Source organism: Clupea harengus, chromosome 17, assembly GCF_900700415.2.
Source record: "Clupea harengus chromosome 17, Ch_v2.0.2, whole genome shotgun sequence".
In the NCBI taxonomy this organism is placed as follows: domain Eukaryota; kingdom Metazoa; phylum Chordata; class Actinopteri; order Clupeiformes; family Clupeidae; genus Clupea; species Clupea harengus.
The window spans coordinates 23,193,510-23,209,478 of record NC_045168.1 but is presented as its reverse complement, the minus strand read 5'-3'; the positions used below and the strand labels follow the sequence as shown (position 1 = coordinate 23,209,478).

Sequence of the window (15,969 nt, the reverse complement as noted above, 5' to 3'; positions counted from 1 at the left end):
GTCTGACACTTCCCATCCAATCCAGCACTGCAATTCCTTCAGGGAGGCGGGTACTGAAATGACATTTGGTCAATCAAGCCTAGCAAAGTCTCGCGTTCTCGCTGTTCAATTTATTGGGGAAAGCTTAGCTAGCTAGCTGGTCGTCCGTTCAGGAAGACGGGGGATATAGCTAGCTAGGTGTCTGGATTGTTATCGTGGAAAAATGGCGGCGGGCAGCGTCAACCCGTTTAATCTCAGTGATTCTGAGGAAGAAACGGAGCGGAGACCGGATGGCGCTGACATCGAACGTAGCCCAAGTGATGGACCACAAGGCCAGAGCACCAACCCATTTTCCCCGCAAGCGGACAGTGAGCCAGCGGTATTATTATTATCTAGCACCCGAACCAGCCCCAGTGTGGAAGGAATTTCAGTCTCGACTGCAGCAGCCGCTGCTGTCGGAGGCAACGCAGAGACCCGGCTTCCCGTGGATGTGATCGCTGCCCAGTTACTCCGGGATCAATACATCCTCACGGCCCTTGAATTTCACACAGAACTACTCGAGGCAGGCAGAGAGCTTCCTCGGTTGCGGGATTACTTCTCGAACCCAGGCAACTTTGAAAGGCAAAGTGGAACTCCACCCGCTTGCAAAGAGCAAGGACTTGGCCCCGGAGGAGCACTAAGTAAGTGGATCGTAAAAGACACTACTAACCACACAATCAAACGCAGTAATGCTACCAACACAGCTAGCCACAGCTACTGTACCTGCGTTTGCTAGTCGCAGTCAACATTGTAATCAGTCAAAATGGAATGCTAGTCAGCTATAGCTAACATGTAACAATGTAAGCAATAGCAGTTAGCTAGCCGTAATAGCCCCGGCTAGCTAATTCTACCTTACCTATAGCTTGTTAACATCAGTCTGTATTCCTAAATATAACCTACTTGAGAGCCAACACGTACAATACGTTTATGTTAGGCACTAGAGTCATTGTCATGTTTTGAATTTGATAACCTTCGCTGATGATCATTGTGGAGTTTTCCTCACTGAACCCAGCTGCACAGGTGCAGGATAGGAAAAGAAGAAAAAACGGTGCTGTTCATGTACTTGGTATGTAGTGGCTAGATGAGGCCCTCTCCGACCACCGTTTGCTCTGTTTGGGGAACAATCATGACTGACTCCTTCTTTGGCATTCCTGTCGTGTGGCTCTTCTTTACCAGTATATTATCCAATGGTTGATTTCTAGCGACCTTAGCTAATCATCTTTCCAGCTGTTTGTTTTCTTATTGTTGACTTCTGACCTTTATTAGCATGGGAGCTAGTTTGATTTTTCTCTCTTCAGAGGGTTTTGTCCTTTTGCATGGGCTTGAAGTGATCTGGGAATTGTTTGTGTGCAGTGCCACTCTCCTACAGTGGGTTAATTTAAATGATTTACAGATTGATTGTTTGACTGAATAATCCATCTTTTGTAGGTGACATTTTGCACTGCCAATGTTTCAGCATTGCCATTGTCGTTATTTTGTATGTTCTTTTCTGATTATGATGTGTCTTTGATGACGGACTTTGTATTTTTATTTGTGAGGTCTGCAGTGGATTACCTGGTGCGTGTCCTCTGAACATACTGTTTGTAATCCCTATACTATAGTTTGTAATGGTGTTTTGTTTTATTGAGTACTGCTCGCAAGAGCTTTTTGCCACTCTTAGCCGATTGAATGTGGGTGGCTGACAAAACTAAGAGAATGGCTTGATTAAACATTGAATGTGCAGCAGGTTTATATGGAGCTCCCTGGTCTCACTTTAATCTGCCCCCACAATCAGATGCCATAATACTACACACATACAGAATTAACAAAAGATAAGGTGACGCATACAGAATTTTACAAGTAGTTGGCAAATACAAATCCAACGCTGCATTCAGGTGCAGCTGGTCTGACAAAGTACCAGTTTCACAGTGAGGTCAAACACGAGTAAATTAATGTCTGAGGAGTATGTCAGACAAGCCCTTTTTACACTCCAGCTTTGAGGATGAGGTAGCGAGGAGAACATGACCTGTAGAGCACTCTAATTATGACACAATATCCACTCTCTGAGGGTAGCACACAATGGGACATATCTCGTTTTTAATTAGGCTAGTTGACATGATCATATGCACTGTTCAGGCCGAGGTCTAAGCAGAGCCTTCATTGTCTGCTCGTATGAGGGGTGGGTCAAGCTGCAGATGGCCTCTCTTAATTGGCTGTCATCATGTGTGTCTAATTGTATCCGTCTGTGGAGTATTTTCAGGTGAGATGAGGGAGCTGAGGTGAGAGAGGGAAAGAGAGTGAGAGAGAGAGAGACACAGACAGACAGAAAGAAAAGGAAGACTTGCAGACCGAGCGGGACAGAGCGAGGGATGTGTGCTCGGGTTTTGCTGCTGGAGGACTCTGGCTCCTCTGCCATTCCGTAAGCGATGCAACACACAAGGCTCCTGTCTGGCAGCCTGCCGTGGGCTAGCAGATGGTTCCAGAGCTCCAGTCTATTGTGTCGACCTTTATACAGGATGCTGAGAAGCTCACTCAACCTCTCCCATACAACACCGTTTCCCCTCAACAGAAGAAACGCCTCATGGCAGAGATGCAAAGCTGTCACTTGTTGTTGGTAATAGAAAGTGTGGAGTGAGAGGTGTCTCATTAAGTGTTCAGGCGTCACTTATTTTTACGATGTAGGCTAGCTGCAAATCAGTTGCGACGGAACAATGCCTATATCGTGCAGTGCGTGTAAGCTAGGTTGTCATTGTAATATTTTACCAGAACAGTTGTTTGACAGGGTTATTATAATACCCTTTCTCTTTCTCTCTCTACCCCTCCCTCCTCTCTCTTTCTATCCTTTCCTGGAGCCTCTCTGTCACTGTCTATGTGACAGTCTCCAAACACAGCAAATTGGAATCGTCTGCAAGTAGGATAATGCAATGATATTGAGCTCTCTCTGCTCACTTTAACCTTGGACAGATAAATATTTGCAGCCTGGAGCTCTTGATGTGATTTGATTTGGTTTGACAGGAACTATACCTTAGAGGGTGATTTGACAGTAGTGATGCCTACTGTTGCTTATATATACAATACTTTGGTGGGCTTTTAATCACAGGCAATTCCCTCTGTTGGTGCACTATCAGGGAGCAAGATCCTTCTGCAGTGCGGTGAATTCAGTCTGTTTTGTGGTGATCTGAGGACACTCACTAAGTTTGAATGGCTGTGTCTTTTTTTTAATTTTTTTATCTGACTTCTTAGAGTAGCTGCTGTTTAGTCACACTACTATCAGAGCTTACTGGAACCTCCTCCACAGATTCCTGAAAGGCTTTAACACAGGCCATCTAAAACCTCCATAGAGAACACTGTGAAAAGTAAATAGAATCTCAAGCTCAGTTACATTTTGACAAGTCATGCTTTATACGCATGTTATCACGGTGTACTTGGCCTGTTATCACGGTGTACTTGCCTTTGTCAGCCCTAGCCCCCTCTTGAAAACCTTAAGAATACAAGGTCACATGATCGCATCACCGCCACTCTTACTCTCATTAGTATCAAACTGGAATAAATTAGTCTTTTTTTTTTACACACTTTTTTCTACAAAATGTGATGCCCTTTCTGTCCTCTTAGTTTCATTGGATCATGAGGGCACAACAGACCTGTTCAGTTAGAATGTTGACATATCCTGACCCATCTGATCTTAAATCTAGATATGCTGGAAGCGTGTTTCTGGCAGCAGATCTGCCATGAGATACCTGATCGAAAAAAAGTAGGCTAAGAGGTTTAAGAAAACTGCTCCACCCCTCCCCGTTGACCTGTTTGACAGGAAGTCTATTCAGCTGGGCCTGTGTGGTGCTGACTACCAAGCCTCCAGAAAGGCATTCCGATTCAGCTCACACCCAGCAAAAAATGGGAGTCCCTAACACTGAGAAGCCAAATCAGGTGCTCTTCCAGAAATTCTCCCCTTGAGACTCACAGCGTCGGAGACCGACACCCTGCCAGCCTCACATCAAAGGCAACCCCTCACCACCACCACCACCCCAACCCTCTCCGCTCCATTGGCCGAGAGGTGCCAGTGTCACACGACACTGATAGGACAAGCCTGCCGTTGTCATGGAGATGAGAGATCACGTTCCCGTGGGGCTGCTCATTTGGAGGTGGCTGCTGACCAGCCTCAGTGCTAGCTGCCTGGTGGTCACAGTCCCAGGCTGGGCTGGTCTGGCCTGGGCCAGCTCAGGAGGAGGGGAGAGTGGGAGCTTTGTGTGGCCTCTGCTCATCCTTCAACATGTGATCCATATTCATTACTCAGGAATCTCCGCTCTTTGTTGAGCGTGAGCTGAGGTGGGGGGGGGGGGGAGGGGGGTGTGGTGGATGGAACACAGCAACGCTAACTGGGCTATCTGTTGGGCTTTCTCACAATCAGGCTAGCCCCAAAAATGTGAGCTTGAAGCCTTTGTTAGCGTAAGGGTGTTGTCAAATGCCCTGTTGGTCTCCCTTGTTTTGTGGTTGGTACACCACAATTGAGAGGATTCAATTCAATGAGAGCAGTACTTTTGAATGTGCAGCTAGGCCATGTCTTTGCGCGCACCTCTTTGTCTGGCTGATTGAGTAAGCCCTGTGCTCAGCTCGACACAGAGGACAGGCACACACACACACACACACACACACACACTGAAGAGACAGATGGAGGAGGCGCTGCGTGTCTCTGGGTTTGCCAGTAAACTTCAGCCCCGCAGGGTGACAAACTGATGGCCCTGCGGCAAACACACCATCAGAAACACTCCTTTATCAGCCTGACCCAAAATATCCACGCCCAGCCTGGCACTTCTGCTCATGGCTGGCTGATGGGGATTGTGTGTGTGTGTGTGTGTGTGTGTGTGTGTGTGTGTGTGTGTGTGTGTGTGTGTGTGTGTGTGTGTGTGTGTGTGTGTGTGTGTGTGTGTGTGTGTGTGTGTGTGTGTGTGTGTGTGTGTGTGTGTGTGTGTGTGTGTGTGTGTGTGTGTGTGTGTGATTGTGATTGTGATTGTGATTGTGATTGTGATTGTGTCTGTGTGTGCGCTAATGAGAGAAATGTGTGCTTAGCATCTTGGGAGTGTCTGCATGCTTGTGTTTATCTATCTGTGTGTGCGTGAGCGTGTGTGTGTGTGTGCGAGTGTGTGTGTGTGGGTGCGCGAGAATGTGTGTGTGAGCGTCAGCGTGTGTGTGTAGGCGTGAGCGTGTGTGCGAGTGTGTTTATGTGCCGGAGCGTGTGTGTGTGTGCTCGAGCGTGTGTGTGTGTGTGCGCCAGCGTGTGTGTGTGCCAGCGTGTGTGTGTGTGTGTGTGTGTGAGAGAGAGAGCGCTCTCCCTAGGAAAAGCTGTGCACACCAACAGCACTGAGATGTCCTCTCCGTTTACAGATCGCGCTGGGAGCATCAGCACCTTGGACTCGCTGGACTTCGCCCGCTACTCAGATGACGGCAATCGAGAGTCAGACGAGAAGGTGGCAGGTAAGCAGGCCCCTCTGCCACATGCTAAAGGGGCGCCGAAAGCGGGCATCGCACCTGAAGATCAGAGCAGCCATTGCATTACAATGAAGTTTACTTGCCAACTTTTTGGGAGGCATTTCTCTCTCTCTTTTTTTTTAAAAAGGTTGTTGTTAGAGTCGATTCTAAAGAAACATTTCATGTTAACAATTGCCTTAGTTCAGGGCATGATAGGAGTTCTTAGGTTAAAATACATGAAAGTTAATCATCTGCAAACATTAGTGGTAATTGGTGAGGAAAGGATGAATTCTCTCTTGCCAGAAGTAAGAGTCGATCCCAAAATACGACTCTGTTTTTTCCAAGAGTAAAGCAAAGCACGCAAAGCATCAATCCTCAATGCCACAGTATGTGCTTGCCAATTTAGTGCAGCGCACCATCTCATGAATGCCTTCTGCGCTTCCAGTTCCTAGAAACATTCAGTTCTACTGGCCCAACTGGTACTGCGAGACACAAGAGGTTTTAGGGGCATAGCAGGGTCTTCTAGAGATGATTAGCACACCCGTGGGCACTGAGGAGAAAGGGGCCTCTTAAAATGAATGATTGCAATGCAAATGTGGAACTTGTTGGGTTTAGCGAACTCCTTGGAGCCGGGCCCCGGGCCCCGAAAGAAATATGACTCGCCTTGGCCTTACTGTCAGATTCCAAGTCTCATTCTCCCCCAGAGGGAGGGTGCTAATTGACGCCGACAAATGTTGCAGACACCAAGCTTGTTTTGTCACAGAACAGACGCATGCTTTTTTTTTTTTTTGGAAGGATCTGTGATCTTTGTAGCCCTAGAGACAGGGACTGTGTCTTTCTGCCATGTGACTGTGGATCTTAATGCATCTGAGAGTTCCTCTTGGCCCGGCAGCGCTGAAAGCAGCAGACGCTGCTGCTGCCTGCCAGTTTAGCTTACAAGCTCAGAAATCACATGATGAATACACTCTGCTTTTATTACCCGTTGCTCTTAAAGTCAGTGCCAGACCTGTGGTCTGGAAGAGAGCGGTTCTCCACGTCATTATCTTATAGCCGTAGCTTATCCTGACCAGATGATGGAGATGGAGTTTTCAGTCAGGGAACATGGTTAGGAATTTGATATTGACTTTTTGCTTTTTGTTATGATTTTATGAAACGAACAAAGCCTATGTGCAGCGCTAACATCAATATACACGGAATTCTGCATGAAAGTAATGTTCTGTACTGCTGTGTATGTGCATATTATTCAGTTCCCTTTTTTTTTGTGTGTTTGTTCAAAAAAATCTCCATTTGAAATGCCAAAATGAGTGAAATAGAGGAAACGTTTTATCCATTTGGTTTATTTAAGGTCTTCTCAGTTGAAGGTGTATCCAAAATTGAAATGCAGCGAAGTGAAGTGAAGTTAAATGTTGAGGGTGTTAGCTGTTAGACCCTGAATGGGTAAGTAGCAGGCTACTCCAGGAGCCATGCAGCAGAGGGCGCCTGCCCGCTCGAGCGTTTGGCCGCTGTCTGACTCCGGGTTTTCTGGCTTTCTGATGTTTATCAACCCCAGTGATGCTTTTGCCAAACCACTGGACCACACAGCCATCCAGGCTAGCACATACCCCGTCCTCCGTTTCTTTTGCTTTTATCCTTTTTCTCTTTTTTTTTTTACAAGTTCTTGCTTGTTCTTAAGTTGTGCCATTTGTTGAGCTTGCATCGCGTGCACTTCTGACCTCCTGGCAAACCTGCAAGGCCACCCCACCCACCCCTTTGGATGACCTCTCGGGTTGGAGAAACCGTATCCCCACCTTTTCTATCTTGATTGGTGCTTTTTTTTGGGGGGGGGGGGGGGGGTTGCAGGGAACCCTGTGGGACTCTCCGTAGACGGAGAGGTGACTCACTGTCTTTCCATGATCTGGGCCTTGACGTTTGAAGCTCAGAAACCGTGGACTGTTCAGTGGGAGAGGATCGTTTCGCCCACCGCCCCTATTCGGCATTTAGCAGAGGTCGAAGGTCACTAGTGCACACCATGCAACGTGTCTTCTGCTATCCATGTTTCTACAGTGTTTTCTTCTTTATATATTTTTTTTTTAATGAACATGCGTTTAAGAGCTAGCAGGATTGCTGCTGCCTACTCCATGCAGACGTGTGTCCCAGCTCCTTTTTGTAGAAAGAAAAGACAAGTCATGTGTTGCTCTTCAGCCTGACTGTGTATATATATACGATAGAAGCTAAATCCAAAGCTTGAACCATTAGCTAATGTGGACTCTACGTCACCTTAATCTACTGTGTCTATAACACACTAAATTGTTGCTGTATAGATGCATCAGGAGCTAGCTAACACACTAATGACCCTGTATTGCAGACCCCGTATCCTTAAGTTCTTTTATTTCTAAAAGCCCTCCCATTTTCATTGTTGGTCTTATATGATTGTTGGTCTTCAACTATTTGATATTGTGGGCAATTCTAGATTTGTAAAATAAATGTGACTTTGAAGGCCAATTCTCGGGCACAATTTGAACTCTTTTTTTTGTTATGATTTTTTTTTTCTTTTGTCAAATTTGTATAGCCTGGAAAAGAAGTGTAAAATCCTTGGTCAGACAGCTAGCTTTGTTTTGACTGCAAAGCTGTGCATGGATTTTCCTCTTGCCAGCTTTCCAAGCTACCTCTGCTGCATGTGTTCATTAGGTCCATGGTTTGCATGCTCGTTTGTGTTTGTTTATTTGTTTGTTCATTTATTCTCTCTCTCTTTCTGCTCCAGCTTCTTCAGAATACTTGTTGATTTTTCAGTTTGAGTTCATCATGGCCATCCTTGTTACTTTTGTGTTTCCTTGTTTTGTTTCTCCGTTCCCTTTTCCTCGGTTGGATGCCTGTGTGTGCCTGTGTGTGTGTGTGCCTGTGTGTGTGTGTGCCTGTGTGTGTGTGCCTGTGTGTGTGTGCCTGTGTGTGTGTGTGTGCGTGTGTGTGTATCTGTGTGTGTATCTGTGTGTGACCCCCCCCCCCCCCCCTCCCCTCCCTGTCCAGTCCTGGAGTTTGAACTACGGAAAGCCAAGGAGACCATTCAGGCTCTGCGCGCCAACTTGACTCAGGCAGCAGGTGGCGTACTTTAATATGTTCTCTTTCTCTCTCGCTCTCTCTCTCTCTCTCCTTTGTGCTCCGGGAGCTCCTCTTACACCGGAGGCCCTCCCTCCTGTCCTGAGGAAGAAGAAGTCAGTAACTCTCTCTCTTTCTCTCTCCTTTTTTATCTCCTGCTTTTCCCCTCTAGAGTGTGACAATCCCTCCCAGGAGCGAAAAAACTTCAAATCCAGCCCTGAAATTCAGGTCTGGTGCGACTGCATTGGATGTGGCATGACCTATGTGTTACGAGTGTTAGACATGATATGATTTGAATTCGTATTTTTACTACATTTGTGTTTGTTTCATCAAAGTTTCATCTTGTTTCTTTGCTGTGTCTTTACAGGAACCCATCCGCTCTCTTGAGAAAAGAGCCTTAAATTTTTTAGTGAATGAATATTTATTGAAGAATGAATACAAGTTATCTGCCATAACATTTTCTGATGAAAATGATGACCAGGTAAAGGATGATATTTTGATCCATGCAACTCTTTCTTAGCAATTTAATGGAAATGGGAGTTGCTGTCTTAGGTGTACACTTTTCACTTAACTGTTCTTAACTTTCTCTTTGGGTCAGGACTTTGAGTTATGGGATGACGTGGGGTTGAACATTCCAAAGCCCCCCGATCTCGTTCAGCTGTATCGTAACTGTGGCAACAGCATGCTGTCTCTCAGGGAGACGGTGGATGTGGCTGTAGGTGTGGAGGCCGGGGAACTTGCTGGGGACTGCATTTCCCAGCAGCCCATGCAGAAAACTGAAACCATACAGGTGAGCTAACATGAGCATGAGGGGCACACTGTTGATGTTCACCATGCATTTCCACACTAAGCAAATTTAGTGTGAGAGTACAATACATAACCTTTTCATTAGAACCTCTCATATAGGTACTACGCTTGTAGATTGAATTTAGTGTGAGAGTACAATAAATAACCTTTTCATTAGAACCTCTCATATAGGTACTACGCTTGTAGATTGAATTTAGTGTGAGAGTACAATAAATAACTTTTTCATAAGAACCTCTCTCATAGGTACTATGCTTGTAGATCATCTGTGGTGATGCAAAGCACCTGTTAGGATCTGATGCCACTTGTGACAGTGTATGGGTATATAAAGCATTTTTGCCCAGAGAGTGCAGTTAAAGAGGAGGTACACTATTGATTAGCCCCAGCTCAATGTTAAAGGTCTCAAGACAAGAACCTCTCTGACCACTGGCCGGTGTTTTTTTTTTTTTTTTTAGCTGACTATCTATCTTCACAACTGTAACTAGCAAATGTAGCTGATCTCTCTCTCTCTCTCTCTCTCTCATTCTATCTCCTTCCTTCCTTCTTTCTTTCTTTCTTTCTTTCTTTCTTTCTTTCTTTCTTTCTTTCTTTTTCTCTCCCATCAGCAAACAGAGGTAGTCGAGGAGCTGGAGTACCAGATCAGCCTTTTAAACAACGAGAAGCAGACCCTGGCCGAGCAGATCAAGAAACTGCAAAGGTACCGCTGTCTCCTTCACCTGCATTCGAAGGTTCCGCAGTGGTTCTTTCAAAACCCTGAAGGACCTGTGTAGAGTTTTTTTAACACAGAAACTCTAGTCTTTTAGGTTTCCTAAAGTGTCCTGGGAAAAACAAACCCCATTTTGCATTGAATGTCTTCCACATAGAGAAACCTTTCCAGGCAACACTGGAACTCAACTCATGTTTTAGAACTCAAAACTGAAAATTGCTCTGAAGCTGAAAGCCAAAAGAGCCTCACCACCAGTCTGTCTTTTAGACTCTTGGTGACAAGCCAAGGTTGAAGACCCCTTTAGGGTTCTGCATTGCACATTTTAGTCCAGCTCTGGCCTAATCACTTTCTCTGCAGGAGACTCTAATCAGAGCTGGCACTCACAACAGAGAGACACACACACACACCACACAACCACAGACACACACTCTTCAACTACAAGGACTAGCACTCACAACCTGACATTTATTCATTGTATTAGCCCAGAGTTGACTATGCCTCTCTGGTGAAGCGCTCCTCTCTCTCTCTCTCTCTCTCTCTCTCTCTCTCTCGCTCTCTCTCCTGCTCTCTCTCACTCTCTCTCTCACTCTCTCATTCAGTCTTTTTTTTGTTTTACATTTTTAATCCATTCCTTTCATCTTCAAGTGTTGCTGACCTTTTATAAGCCGGCGGAAACCTTTCAGGTAGACATGAAAGGGTGCTGACCCAAACGGTTTATTTGCAGTGAGATCCAGGAGCTGAAGAAGAATGTCTCGGCCCCGCTGTCCGTTGCCATGGAGATGGGTCAGTCCAGGTTGGACTCGGCGGAGGACCGGGCGTCGCTGGACAACGGGCAGTATCTGGACATCCGGCGTGTGACGGGGCAAGAGGAGGGGAAGGACACTAGCGCTAACCCCGCCTCTGCTCCTGCCCCGGCCACGCCCACGCCCCACCACAGCAAATTAAAAAGCCAGCCGCCCTACAGCAAAGAGCCCGTCCAACTCGACCGGCCCAACAGGTGAAAACTTCTCTCACACACACACACACCCACACACACACACACACACACACACATCTATCTCAATCTGCTGTGTGTAGTTATTGCAACCTGATGTATAGATTTGCACTTTGAAGTTACATTGCGCTTTTAAATCAACCACATGTTTACTAGGTAGAGACAAAGACTCTAGATTGTACCAAAAAGTCTTTTGAAACACAGGTCTCTAACCACACAGTATAGTTTGTCCAGTTTACATGTGAAGTAAAGCAGTTCTCTGCCTCAAACATGTTCATTGTAAAGAAAAAGAGTTTATTAAATCTTATAGGGCAACAGAATCATGGAGTGGAGTAATTTTGCCACTAGGTGGTGTGTCTGTTTTGTTCCATCGATTGTCCACTAGGGGGCAGGATGGCACCTTGAGCAGATGCACAGGGCTGTCAGCGTTCTGCCATAACAGGGCTCTCCTACTGACCCTGCAACTTATTCAGAGTGTCATCACTTTTGCTATCCGGCTAGAGGGGGAAACTAGCGACAGTAAATGTGGATTTGCTCAAGTATTTGACCTCCTTTTGCACTCTCAGCAGCGTCAGCAGCACTTTAAAACTTCAGATCCTCTTTATAGGAGGGAAACGGCATTCATAAATGGAGCTGTGCCTGGTCGTTGAGGGGCCTGTAAAATCCTGTTTTTGTTTCATTCTTTGAAGATTTGTAAAGTCTTGCTTGTTTGTTTGGTTTGTTTGTTTATTTATTTGCTTGTGCCCCTGACAGGAAGTTGTCTCCTGCCTTTCAACAGGCGCTTTTGTCCTTCTGTCGGATGTCTGCTGACAGTCGCCTCGGCTCAGAGGTAAGTGACGGAGGCTCCGGTTTCACACACACACACACACACACCACCCGTCATCACCACCACCACAACATGCTTGGACAGGGCGGATTTAAGCTGGGGTGGCTAAAGGTTTGTGCTTGGGGGTGTTCTGAGATGAGGAACTCATTTTTAATCACTGATAGCTGATGGATTGTTTTTTTGTGTGTGTGTGTGTGTGTGTGTGTGTGTGTGTGTGTGTGTGTGTGTGTGTGTGTGTGTGTGTGTGTGTGTGTTGCAGGTGTCCCGTATCGCAGACAGTGAGGAGAGTGTGATGCTGATGCTGGGCCGCTGCCTACCCCACATCGTCCCCAACGTCCTGCTGGCTAAGCGAGAGGTTTGTCCCCTCCTGTGTTCCCTTCCACTCAATACCCCACCCCACCCCACCCCCAAACATACACATACACACATACACACACACACACACACACACACACACTCACACACACCCCCACCCCACTTTCCATTATGGCTGTCCGGTCCACTGTGGCTGCTTCTGTCTTTTTTGTTTGGATTTCAGCATTGTCAAGTTGGACTGTTTTTTTTTTTTTTTGGTTTTTCTCACACCGATACTCATTCCTCCTTACCTCTCCTCCTCCTCCTCCACTGTACTTTGGTGTCCGTTTGATTCTTTTTCTTCGTTTGTTTTCACACATTCTCTCGCTTTCATGCATGCCTCTCTGCTTCCAGAGAATGGTTGCACACCTGTGTCAGGTGAGTGGATCGCATCGGCACGCTTTCAGCATCCTGTCCCCCCCCCAGGCTGCGCCCGCGCCACCCCCCTCACCCCCCTCACCCTAACCCACCCATGCCCGTCTGTGTATGTGTCCATGTCCATCTCTCCTTCCACTTGGCTTCTCATTGGCTGGCTCTGGATCTGCCATCACGGCACTAAAAGAGCAAACTTATACATTTCACCTCAGCTCCTGAGGCTTTGTGTGTGTGTGTGTGTGTGTGTGTGTGTGTGTGTGTTTGTGTGTGTGCGCGTGTTTGGGCGTGTGTGCACGCGTTCGTGCATGTGTGCGCGTGTGCACGTGTTTGTTTGCGTGTCTGTGTGTGTGTGTGTGTGTGTGTTAAAAACGGCTGAGGTTTCTGTGTGCCGCAATTGCAGGAACAGTAACAAGCAGACCACTTTGGGCTTCCTTTTCCTGCTGTAAATCTCCACTAATAATGCTGAGTAGTGTGTGTGGTTTTGTGTTTTTCGTGTTTCTACAGCGTTCAGTAGAACCGTGCTTCTCACAGCTGAGACTTACCCTCAATAACCCAGCGTCCCTCATTTCTCATAAGACTTAAAAACACCATTTTGTGTGTGTGGTTTGTTATTCATTTACTGAAGATAACCGTACAGTGAAGCTGGAAATAAAACAACTCATTTTGGGACAATGTAAGTTAGTAGGAAGTTAATGCACTATGAGCATTGCAACCAATTGTACAGAAACTACTTTAACATGATACTTTTCAGCGTAGTGTTTCACTATCGTTTTGCTTGAGGGAAATTGGCAGGTTCCGTCCGGGGTAATGGTGCTTTTGTTGGCCCACAAATGTGAAAGAGGCAATCAGACATTAGTAACAAACACATGTCATGTCCTGTAGAAACACATTCACACACATATGTACTCAAACACACACACACACACACACACACACACACACACACACACACACACACAAACACAAACACAAGTGTACGCACAGACACATATGTCCCAACACTCTGGTCCCATCACCTGGTGAGAACAGGCCTGTGGTTGTGCTGAGGGTTGAAAGAGTCTCTCTCGCTCTCGCTCTCTCTCTCTCTCTCTCTCTCCCACACCTCCCAAAGCTTGCTGATTTGCATAGCTTTGTTTTTCTTACGGTCCTACTGACAGTTTGGTGGAGTCTGGCCACCCTCCAGAACCTTTAAGAAAACAAACTCAGCACAGATCAGCCCCTTTTCCTCATTCCTTCCGTGGACTTTGAGCTTTATCTGTTAATCATGACTGTTAGGTCTGTACCTGCCTCTGCCACCATCACCACCATCACCACCACCACCATCACTTTCTCCTCCTCCACTCTCTACTCCCCCTCTCTTGCCTTCCTCGCTCTCCCTCCTCGTGTATTTACTCCTACTGTTTCGTGGCGGCTCCTTTTCCAGTCCAAGGGCACACCCAAAGCACTTAACCTCCAACGACAGGACACCAGGGCGCGCGCGTGGGGGTTGGTGTGGAGGGGTGGTTGGGTAAGAAACAAAAGAGAGAGAGAGAGCTATTGAGATATTGGATATACCACCAGGGCTTGTCACACACCTGCCAAAGCCATAGAATTGCTCCCACTTGGAAGTGTTTAAGCTCCCCCTCACTGGACCGGTAATGCGGTGGGAAACGTTTGCTAAAGCCCAGCACTAAAGAGATAGGGAAGAGGGGAATAGACCGCTTGTCAAAGTGAGCATGATGGATGGTTGTTATGATATGTAATTTCAACAGTTTGGGGTCTGGTGTGGTTAGAGAGGATAGGGGGTGGGGTGGGGGTGGGGGTCCAGAGGGCGAAATTAAAGCCCATTGGTTTGCCCAGAATGGGGGATTCAGAAGTGTACAGTTCTGGAGCTATTGTTGCGCAAGGCAGAAGGAGGCCTGCAAGGCAGCGCTTGGGAAGCTGTAAGGATTTTAGTGTGTTTGCATAAAACACAATCCTTGTCTGCACCCTGACAAGCAAGTGCTTTCCAGATCATAGTGTTCACGTTGAGCTGCTTTTACTAGTCCCTGTAGTCGAGAGGTAATTGATCTGAAAACAAACAAACATAAGCCACATACATATACACACACACACACACACACACACACACACACACACACAGCATGTGGCGCTGTCCCATATCTCATGTGGCTGCACTGGTGTTGAGATGCGCATTAGCTCACAGTAGCGGGGACAGGGTGAGGCCCAGACCTCAAGCTGGACAGCAGCCAAACCAAATACTTTGAATGATTTCTCTCCGACTCCTCCAGCACCACTGCTCGTCTCTCTATCTCTCTCTCTCTCTCTCTCTCTCTCTCTCTCTCTCTCTCTCTCTATCTATCTATCTATCTATCTATCTATCTATCTATCTATCTATCTATCTATCTATCTATCTATCTATCTATCTATCTATCTATCTATCTATCTATCTATCTATCTATCTATCTATCCATCTTACTCTCTATCTATCTATCTCTCTCTCTCTCTCTATCTATCTATCTATCTATCTATCTATCTATCCATCTTACTCTCTATCTATCTATCTATCTCTCTCTCTCTCTCTCTCTCTCTCTCTATCTATCTATCTATCTATCCATCTTACTCTCTATCTATCTTACTCTCTCTCTATCTATCTATCTATCTATCTATCTATCTATCTATCTATCTATCTATCTCTCTCTCTCTCTCTCTCTATCTCTCTCTCTCTCTCTCTCTCTCTATCTATCTATCTATCTATCTATCTATCCATCTTACTCTCTATCTTGGGCTCAGAGGTGCTGCCTTACTGACTCCATAAAAATGATATTGTATTGTTGTCTGTCTGTCTGTGTCTCTGTCTGTTTGTGTCAGTCTATATTTATATCTGTGTGTCTGTCTATGGCTCTCTCTTTGTCTATCGGATCATCTGTCTATATCTCTGTCCATTTGTCTGACTCTCTCTCTCTCTCTCTCTCTCTCTCTGGTTCTGTCTCTTTTTCACACACAAATACAGTAGCAATTCAAAATGAATATGAAAATATAACATTTAAAAAGAGCACCCTGTGTAGTGTTGTGGTGTTGAGCTCCCTAGTGCACACCTTCAGACACGTGTCCCTCTGAGAAAAGAGAGTCTGCTCCCAGTGACATTTGGCGGCTTGCCTGCCTGCCTTCCTCTTAGGTAGGTTAGGTGAAGTGAGCGAAATGGAGAACCAAACAAGCCTGGCGTCTCCCTCCCGGCAGCTCGGCCACAGGTTTATTTTGCACCTTTGTTTTTTTTTTTTCTCCCTCTCGCCTCCTCCCCCCGCTGAGGTTTGCCCTCTGGCATTTGTTAAAGGTGCACTTTAAGCCACAGCCAGAGCAACACGAGGATACCAGTCAGTGCTCTCAGGCCAAATAAGA

General features: G+C 46.3%; 1 protein-coding gene across 10 annotated transcripts in view; it reads left to right on the top strand.

Annotated features, from left to right (window-relative positions):
- The first annotated feature begins 63 nt into the window (after nucleotides 1–63).
- relch (RAB11 binding and LisH domain, coiled-coil and HEAT repeat containing) overlaps nucleotides 64–15,969 on the top strand; it is a 40,220-nt gene continuing 24,314 nt past the window's right edge. The window contains exons 1-12 of one of the 10 annotated variants that reach the window (XM_031584341.2): nucleotides 64–659; nucleotides 1,031–1,084; nucleotides 5,377–5,466; nucleotides 8,464–8,535; nucleotides 8,705–8,760; nucleotides 8,900–9,013; nucleotides 9,131–9,322; nucleotides 9,942–10,033; nucleotides 10,767–11,039; nucleotides 11,790–11,865; nucleotides 12,122–12,217; nucleotides 12,571–12,594. In XM_031584341.2, coding sequence (XP_031440201.1) covers nucleotides 203–659; nucleotides 1,031–1,084; nucleotides 5,377–5,466; nucleotides 8,464–8,535; nucleotides 8,705–8,760; nucleotides 8,900–9,013; nucleotides 9,131–9,322; nucleotides 9,942–10,033; nucleotides 10,767–11,039; nucleotides 11,790–11,865; nucleotides 12,122–12,217; nucleotides 12,571–12,594 — 1,596 coding nt within the window. In that variant the 5' untranslated portion in view covers nucleotides 64–202. The remainder of the gene's footprint in view (nucleotides 660–1,030; nucleotides 1,085–5,376; nucleotides 5,467–8,463; nucleotides 8,536–8,704; nucleotides 8,761–8,899; nucleotides 9,014–9,130; nucleotides 9,323–9,941; nucleotides 10,034–10,766; nucleotides 11,040–11,789; nucleotides 11,866–12,121; nucleotides 12,218–12,570; nucleotides 12,595–15,969) is intronic. The other 9 variants (XM_031584342.2, XM_031584340.1, XM_031584345.1 and 6 more) reach the window with 9 other exon arrangements.